General features: G+C 34.9%; 1 protein-coding gene across 1 annotated transcript; it reads right to left on the minus strand.

The window, feature by feature from the left end:
- Window positions 1-7861: 7861 nt before the first annotated feature.
- On the minus strand, window positions 7862-8758 carry LOC139859498 (uncharacterized). Its single transcript, XM_071848281.1, has one exon. The coding sequence runs from the start codon at window positions 8756-8758 to the stop codon at window positions 7862-7864; it is 897 nt and encodes a 298-aa protein (XP_071704382.1).
- Window positions 8759-10105: the final 1347 nt, after the last annotated feature.

Below are 10105 nucleotides of genomic sequence, written 5' to 3' on the forward strand. Positions count from 1 at the left end.
GAATATTTAATATGTCCACTGGAGTTGTCCAGCGCAGTCCTATAATGACAAGCATCAAATGCGAGTGTCCTCGTCATTTTATCTTGTAACCACAGTTAAATATTCTAACTAATTACTATTTAGATGGTTTGACGCGGTTGTCACGCATGTCAATAATTACACCAGTTGTCACTGAATGTAACCCACCTTAATTTTAACTAGTCTTTTAACCATTAATCCATTCACGTGTCCGTTTCAATGAATAATTTACCATATATGTAAATAACCCGTCTTCCGTGTCCGGTCAACGTATGTGATTATTTATACATATAGTAAATTATAAATAGTGGTAATTTAACAAGTTGTCACTTAATTATTTTACCATACCTATTAATAGTTAAAACTCCAATCTTCCTTAAGGTCGTTCTTTATCTAAATATTAACCGTTGTACAAATTAAATTAACTCATTTCCTATTTTTAGTCAAACATCATAACTACTTGGGTTAAATAAGCATAATAACAAATTAGTTACTAGACATGGTAAAAAGATAAATAAAACTTACACAAAAGTTCTTAGCTTCCATTAATTCAACGCGGTAGAAAACTTCAAATTCAACACCCGTACAATACTTGAATAATAACAATATTAGAAACCTTCACCCTTTGTACTATGGAGTAAATAATAAACTACTAAATATTACTATTACGGAGTATTACAGTAAACTTGTGTGTGTTTCCTCCTTCCCAATGAAGTTTAAGTTGGTCATTTTAAACAAGAAATTTGGAGTGTGTATGTCCCATTTACCTAACGATTAATATTAGATAAATAATAGTGTAGTCTAACTAGATTGGCATTTCATTCTTTTAACTAATGCTTCCTTTCTTTTGTTTTTAAAACTAAAAAAGCAGCACTAATATAGCTCTTGACCAACTTTTATAAACTTGTTTATTTGTATTGTACTATTTGTCATACTCCATCCATGATTTTTGTAACACCCCGCCTTTTTTTTCGTTTACTTTTTCGTTTACTTATTTAAAGTCCATTTTATATTTATAACAGCTCCCGTTAATACGCGCTTTAAATTATCTCGTATAGGTAATTCACGCGCCCGAATGAAACTTGAGGGACTCATTTTGCCAATTGACCAAATCTTTGACTAGGTCAACTAGTCAACACTCACTCTCATCCATTCATTCATCTCTTTCACTTTACTACTTCAACTTTTTACTCTCAAACTCCAAATCAAAGAACTCATCATCCATTCAAGATCTAGCAAGTGTTTTACAAAATAAATTACATATTTGGAATCCTTGCATCTTCTTCTTCGATTCCATACCGATTTCATTACATTTGGGTAACTTTCTAAAATCACTAGATTTTGTGTTCTTGATGTTTTTAACTTATAAAGTTGTTAATTAGTGTCTATGGCTCAAGTCTAACATGAATATATTATTTATATGCTTGATCTCGTTGTTTAAATGTAACTAGCATGAACTTGAAAAGTGTGTGTTTGATTTTGAGTTTTGGATGATTTAATGTTGTTGTTATGATAAAGTGCAAGTATTAAATGTGTTCCTAGTATCACTAGCTTCAATTTGATGTGTAGGTTGCTTTAGAAAACTTCATAAACTTGATTATTGATTTTGGTGAATTTGAGTTAGGGTTTGATGAACTTGAAATGAACTTTTGATGCTTTAAATAACATGAGATGTTGTTGGTGAGTGTTTAGTTGTATTGTATGTTTAATTATCTTCGAAATGGCATATCATAAGTGTAAAGTGGATCACCGAATCATGAATTGAGATTATTGAACTTAAATGTCATAAATGAGGAGCATTGAATGTGATTTGGGTTATTGTAAGTATTGAATTGTTTGTTGAAATGTATTTAGTTGTGTTCCTTGTCAAAATACCTTTCCAACGATATAAGATACATGTTTTAGATGTTTACGGATCATAAATTGCGTTAAATTGAAGTTTGGCTCGAGACTTGTTGAGTTTTAGAGCAGTTTCACTGAATCAGATACAGATGCGGCGCATCTGCCTTTGGATGCGGCGCATCTGCTGCAGATGCGGCGCATCACTAGCAGATGCGGCGCATCTGGGGCAGACTGATTTGGTGGTCGTTTCACGAAAAATGTACGCTATGCTAGGCACCTCCGATTCACATGGAACTTGTTCTAACATGCTTATATATGATAAATAACTTCAAAAAAATAGTTCGGGACCCGACCCGAACGTGTTGACTTTTGTTGACTTTGACCAAAATTTGACTTTTAGTCAAACTTAACCAAATGTTTGTGCAATCTTTCTAACGTGCTTTTATACTTGTATCTTGCATGAAACTTGACAATTTAATTCACATGCTATATAATCGAGTCGTAACGAGCCATAGGACTAATTGAACATCTTTGACCAATTGTGATTATCGTTATTGATACGACCTATTTGTTTAGGTCAAGACTAGCATTTTTCTTTGCACACGTATACTTGTGAAGTACTTTTTACTCGTGCACTCAAGGTGAGATCATAGTCCCACCTTTTCAACAACTTTTACGTTTTAAACTATGGGATGAGAGTATCATACTTTTATACTTTGAACACAAGTACGAAAACAAACATTCCACGTGCGAGTTTGAACAAAAAGCCTTAATTCAATTATCATTAGTTACACTTGCAGGGTGTAAACGAGAACTTATATTATGTGATCACATGGGCTTGACGAGCCTCATTCAGACGGTTCGCTACCGTTATCGGATGAAATATATTTTCGAGTATAGTGTATGTTCTAACACTACGTAACAGGGTACAAAACAGTTAAGTCTTGATAATTGGGTGCTCGCGAAACAAACAACAACTTTTGGAATGCAAACGATTTAGATAATCAACTTATATTAAATCTTGTGGTTCAAATGCACGTTTACTAATACACCTATGATTTCACCAACGTTTTTCATTGATAGTTTTCTATATGTTTTTCTCAGGTCCTTGAACGCTATGTGATACATGCTTCCGCACTCTTTTTGATACTTGCTTGGATGTCGAGTATACATGCATAGTTGGAGCGTCTTTTGACTACTTTTGTAAACTCGAAACACTTTTACATTTGCAATGAATGCGACATATTTTGGTCAAACGTTGTTTTAAGGACTTATGACCACGTAACGAGACCTAAGTAGACGGCGCCGTCAATGATGATTTGGCGGGGTCGCTACAATTTTGATCCTGATTTTTCAGACCTCATTAAAACGAGCTTAAGGTGTCCAGGATTGGGTGCTTTGTTTGCATGTACATTGAGCATACTGATTTGTACCTTGGTTGGGCCTTCTTTGAAAGCTTCAAAATCTTGTACTTTTGGCTTCTTGAACTTGTACACTTTCATTTAAGCATTAAGGTTTTGTACATCTTGGAACATCAATTGTACGTTGAGCGTTTTTGACCATTTTCTTCTTTAATCTTCATTTTCGTACTCCGTCTTCACTTTTATTTATTTATACAATTAAAATGGAAATATGATACAATTACATATGAAAACCTATTATTTAGGAGAGATATTGCGACTAAATATATGTTCATTTTGAGCAATATCAACACACATATCACTACATTAACTTAATCCCACCCCACAGACATGTTTGATTTATCACAAGGTTTGGGAACAAGATACACGCATGCACTTGCTACCAACCTATGCTCTGATATCAACTTATAACACCAGACATTTTTTTATAACACAATGAAATAATTTAATATTAAAATCACAACATTACTTACATCATTACATAAATCCACCTTATCTCATTAATGTTTATAGAACGGTGTTACTTTATTAGAAAATACTGATTATAAAAGTCCACATCAGAGTTCGCTCGTCAAACATGTGTTCATAGACCAGCACACAACTCAACTAGCAGTACCTAAACCTACAAATGTGGAATGTGGGGGATTAGCACTCGACTAAATGAATGGAATCTATGTAACAGATAAGCTTAAGCATCATACATGCACAAATTCCACAAACATGCTAACAAGCAACTAGCATACAAGTAAAGACAATACGAGAATTGACGGCTAGTACGGGCACACGACCCTAGCTGATCAGGCTAGTGTCTACGGATAGTCCATCCTGCTGAATCAGTACAAAGACAACAGGACATAGACCCAACCTCCTATGGTCCGGTTGAACTCATACAAACTCTAACCTCCACATGCCCGGCTACGAGTTCCCGGCCTTCCCACGCCTGGCTGGTGTCAAAACATAGTGCACACATAAGATCAAATAGCAACAGCAAGCATACATCATCTATTTAATCATGACAACCATTATCTAAACATGGTATTAACATCACACTAACACATAGTAATACGGTAAATCACAGTAGCATGACATGCTACTTAAACTCTATCTAGAGATAGACTCACTCACTGATTACCATCAACATCTCAGTTATTTAACTTTTGAGCTTCTTCCTTGTTCTTATTGCCTGAGAACGTTATAAACCAAGTTCTAGTGCTCTAATAAAAAATTAGACACACGCGCAGCATAACAGCTAAAAACTGACACTTAGCATAACATTTCCCCAAAATAACACTGTTGGTAGTCTGTCATAGACAGTCGGTCGACTGTCTCTAGTTCATTGGTCGACTCTCAAAGACAAACGGTCGACTGTCTCTACAAACACATACGGTAGACTGTCATAGTCCGACTGTCAACTGACACACTCCGCCGGTCGACTGTCAAACATAGTTCGTCGACTGTGTTCTTCAGCTGCGCCGACAGCAAACTTACGAGTTTTGAGCCAAAATTACCAAATCTTGATCCTAGACTCGATTTTGATCTCAAAACTGAACACAACTTATTTATAAAACGTTTGGGACATAAACCCACAAGATTACATTAAGAAAACAACAATTGCAAAATTTTTTGACCTAAATTCACTTTATTAACAAAACCAAACATGAACACCCAATTTTACGCATATTAAGACATGTAAACGAATAATTTATACCTTAATCGAGTTACAAACAACACTAAAACTGATTTCTAACACAAATCAAGCTCCAAAAAATGAGATTAGATGATTAGGGTTTCAAGTGGGTGAGAGTGTTAGGTACGGGAGAGTTTTGGGGAATTTTTCTGGAAAGAATGAGAAGGAAGCTATTGAGACACTCATATGTGTGTTAAAACATATACCCCATGCCACACGGGTATTTACCAGTTATCTAATATCTTTCTTGCTTCGTTAGGCAGCCCTAACGGAGTCCAAATTAAATAAACAAACTTGTTCAGTGACCCTTGTCACAAAATAGTTTTAACCAAACCATCAGATAACACTAAACACTTAATTAAAATAAAACACATAAAGACACATAATATAACCCTAAGTGCAAAATCGCCATCTTACATCTAGCCCCTGTTTCAGTCTGTTACAGTTAAATAACCAAAACCAATATTTGTTCCTTCCTCTATTTCATTTCATTTTAGTTAATTGCATCTAGTACATAATCTTGAATTGTGTTATGCTGCCCTTGGAACTATAACCAGTATTTATCATAATCGATATTATTACATGATCGGGTACACTGCCCTTGAGTATGTGTAGTTTTAACCGGTAATTCGTATTATATAAAAAAATAGATGCGATTTTACACATCATATAAAGAGAATTATGTTTGTAAACTTCAGAAAAGTCATTATGGTTTAAAGCAAGCACTGAGAGACAGTGGTATAAGAAGTTTGAGTCGGTTATAGGAAGTAAGGGTACTAAAAGATGACTTCAGATAATTGTGTTTCTTTCAGAGGTTTAGTGATGATGGTTTCATCATATGGTTTGTATACGTTGATGATATGATGATTTTTGTCAAAAATATTGAAAGAATTGTGCAGTTGAAGCAAGAATTGAGCAAGTCTTTTGTGAGCAAAACAGATTCTTGGCATTTGGATTTTCTACAGATAGACGTGCTAAGACGTTACATATATAACAAAAGCGATACATTAAAAAGGTGCTTAGTAGATTCGAAATGGAGAAAGCTAAAGGGGTTAGTTCCCCTATTACTACCAACTTTAAGGTAGCTCATAGAGATTTCCCTACTTCAAAGGGGGATGTTGAAGAGATGGATAAAGTTTCATATGCCTCAGAGGTTGGTAGCGTGATTTATGCTATGGTTTGTACTAGGCCTGATATAGCTCATACAGTAGGCGTTGTTAGTCAGTTTATGTCAAATATGGGTAAGAAGCATTGGGAAGTAGTTAAGTGGATCTTGAGATACTTACCAGGTACATCTAAGTTGGGTCTTACATTTGGAAATGGAGAACTGGCTCTTGTTGGTTATACAGACTCGGATACGGCAGAAACAAAGATAACATGAAGTCCTCTTCTTGATATTTGGTCACCTACGTAAGGGGAGCAGTTTTATGACCATCAAGGTTGCAAAAGAGTGTTGCATTATCTACAACTGAGGCCGAGTATATGGCAGTATCAGAAGCATGTAAAGAACTTTTGTAGATTAAAAGGTTTCTCCAAGACCTTGGTTTCAAGAAATCATGATATGTGGTTTTTTTTTTTTTTATAAGGAGTGTGTGATTAATTTAGCTAGAAAATCTATGTTTCATTAGCGAACAAAACATATTGATATGCGTTATCACTGATTATAGAATGTCTTGAAGATGGATTATTTGAACTTGATAAATTTCATGCCAATGGTAATGGTTCTGACATGTTCACAAAGGCTTTGACGAGTGAAAAACTCAGGGTATGTTGCTCAATCGCCAGGATGGCAAACTCTTTCTCATAATCGGAAAGGGGGAGATTTGTTGGGTTTTTTGGTTTCCAATTCATCAGGAAGGCCCAAAGCCCAATAATTAGGTCTATATAAGGTTTACTTGCCCTTATATCATTAGGGCATCGTTTAAAGGAAATAAGTGCAGTCATTTGTTCATACAATGAAGATGAGAGTTCAACAAAAAGAGTGTGAAACCCAATTTCCGTCTACAAAGATAACTGGTCACAAAAGAGACAATCCATGGAAATCTAACTGTTGAATCTTCACCATTGTTGAACAGTTTGTTCGTGACATTTGGTCCGAGATTTTTAACCGTTGAATTTGTCTAAGGTGGTTTGTAGCTCGAATAACTGCTGGAATAGAGGGCAGTTTTTGGGTGATGTTATTCCTCTTTTGTCTTTCAATAGTTTTCATATAATAGTTGATTGTTGTGTTCAAGAGTATGAGGATTGTTTTATGCCTCTAGTGTATTTAGAGAACAACTATTTTAGTGTTCTCTTGTTGGTGATAGTGAATTTTAAGTGGCCTACGGGTCCCGTGATTTTTACTCTCGATTTTGAGAGTTTTTTTCACGTAAAAAGTCACGTGTCTTTATGTGTGCTTAATTATCCTTTATTTGTTGATTTGAAGCTGATATGTGTTGGATTTGTTGTACCTTATTTGTTAGTTTCCTTATCGGTTGATACCGGTCGGAAAAGTATTTGTCAAACGGGGTTTATTTCGCTTTGTAGGTTGCACTTTGTAACTTATTTCCCATGAGACAACCCTAAGGTTGTCTTTAAAAAGTAATTTATGCAAAAATTTGTGATATATTTTGTTTGTTAAATTTAGTTAAAAAAAAAATGTACAATCATAATATGTATGTAATAATTTATTAATGACAATTTAAGGGTACTCAATAGCATTTTCTATATTTATTTTGCATTAAATATATAAAAAGGAAGCTGAACATCTTGTTTTGAAGCCCGATCATTTATTAAATAAATCCATCCATCCATATATGTACAAAACCAAAAAAACTACACAAAATGATGTTACAAGACACGTGAAATGGTTTCAAACATGCATTTCCAGCATATGTAAACTTTGGACCGATATCTAACAAGCTATAATGTTTAAAAGGCAAACTCTCGTTTTAATTAATCTTCTAAATGTGAGATCTAATCCAGTCTCGAACCCTTCAATGCAAACATTAACACTTTGCAAGCTTCTTACAATCATTTGAACATCAACAATATTGGTCTCATTGTTGTTCACACTTTTGAGGAGCGATTCAAGAGCCAAATCGAGTATATCGACCTCGCTTACGAACGTCTGAATTTTGTCATGTGTCGAGATTGCGCTTTTTGGTAGTACCCTTAATACGAGTTCAACAACTTTAGATGATTTTGTCTTCATTGACATAAATACCAAAAGGGACTTGAAAATGGAGATTGTAAGTATATAAACATCTCCAAGAAGTTTAGTTACCATTGACAAATGGTAATCTAAATTTACAAAAGAAAATAAAGCCATTTTCTTTTCTAGTTGCTTTAATGATGCAAGGCTTTTGATGATACTTTTCTTTGCTTTTTTTCTAGAACATAGATATTCGTCGATTTGAATAGCGACCGTTGGATGATCACAACCTTTCCTTCTTAGTGTCGATTGAAGGATTTGTACGTTTTCCTTCATTGACACGAAGAGTTCTTTTAGAGCATTACACGAGTCTAGCAAAAACATGGAACCCTCAAGGGCATTTTCGACTAGGGTTCCATTTTGTTGTCGTGAAAAGGCTTGTTGAGTCTTTGGAGACCGTACAAGCTCATCCACACACACGTATAACTCGGCTAACGCGACTAAACTACCTTGGAAGTTTCGAGTAGGGTTCACCAAGTTAGACGACACTTTAAGGTCGTTGATTTTCGCTTCGATATTGGTGTTTGAGGGGTGTATCAGCCTTGAAGGCAAACTAATTGATCTGAAATGAGATGTAGATGATGAAGAGCTATCCATTTTGATTTATTTGTTCAAGTTTTTTGAAAACCCTTTAAAGATTGAAGAATGATATAAAGTGAAGCTTGGTATGGAAATGTGATGTTGAGGGTAGTTATACGGACAAAATATTCGATAAATATTCTATAAAAAAATTAAATATAACAGTTTTAAAGGCAAATTTTGGCATGTAATGAATTATTTGAAGTTATGGGTGTATATGAGCTGTGATGTTTTAGCAATGTCTCCCTAATCGATTTGTGTACCACACAAAATCTAATATTTTAGCTCCTTATTCCTAGTAGTTTATATATTAGACACCGGTAGATCAGATTGGGTGAACCCGTAGGTATATGTTTATATTAAAGTTATCGTGCATAGAAGTAACACGTTTATATAAACAATACTTATATTAGAGAAAAAAAAATTAAACTCATTTTAATGACGCCACAATGTTATGCTCACATTAAATATTAATAAAAAAAATATGTGGCAGAGAAGCTTTGTCTATATCAGAAAATCAAGAGCACATTGCTTTAATAGTTTAATTGATTCAATTATTATTATTTAATCACTAGTACGGAGTATCGATAATGGTTTGGAGTTGCGGTAGTGACAAAGCACCCGGACTTGACGAGTTTTCGTTTGCTTTTATCAAGAAGTTTTGGGATATTCTAAAGCAAGAGATGGTGACTACTATTTCTGATGCTTTCGAGTTTCGTCAACAAATGCATGCCCAAAGCCGCCAGGTCGACATTCATCACGTTAATCCCTAAGGTCCATAATCTGTCTTTTATTAATGATTACCGACCTATATCGCTCATTGGTGTAGCATATAAATTGATCAATAAGATTCTTGCATCTCGAATGGTGAAAGTGCTGAACAAAATTACTTGTGGCGAACAATCGGCTTTTATAACGTGACGACAAATTTTGCACGGCTCATTTATTCAACGAAACTATTGGATGGTATAAGTGGATTAAAGAAAAACTTCTCATCTTCAAGATTGACTTTGAGAAGGCATAAGACTCGGTCCGTTGGGATATTTTAGATTATATGTTAGAGTTGATAGGTTTTGGTTCGACGTGGAGATCATGGATTCAAATGTGTCTTATGTCGGCTAGAACCTCCATCTTAATTTACGGAAGCCCAACAAAGGAGTTCGTTATAAAGAGGGGTTTGTGGCAAGGAGATCCTTTGAGTCCATTTTTGTTTTTAATAGTGATGGAGAGCCTTCATTTGCTCATTAAACGTGAAGTCGAGTTGGGTAATTTGCGTGGGGCATCAGTTGTTTTACCTGCATGTAATGTGTCACATTTATTATATGCTGTTGACGCTATCCTAATTTCTAAATGGAGTCGAAGGGA

Source organism: Rutidosis leptorrhynchoides, chromosome 7, assembly GCF_046630445.1.
Source record: "Rutidosis leptorrhynchoides isolate AG116_Rl617_1_P2 chromosome 7, CSIRO_AGI_Rlap_v1, whole genome shotgun sequence".
Classification (NCBI taxonomy): Eukaryota; Viridiplantae; Streptophyta; class Magnoliopsida; order Asterales; family Asteraceae; genus Rutidosis; species Rutidosis leptorrhynchoides.

Coding starts and splice junctions, on each gene's coding strand:
- LOC139859498 (XM_071848281.1), bottom strand. CDS start 8,758: ATGGATAGCTCTTCATCATCTACATCTCATTTCAGATCAATTAGTTTG.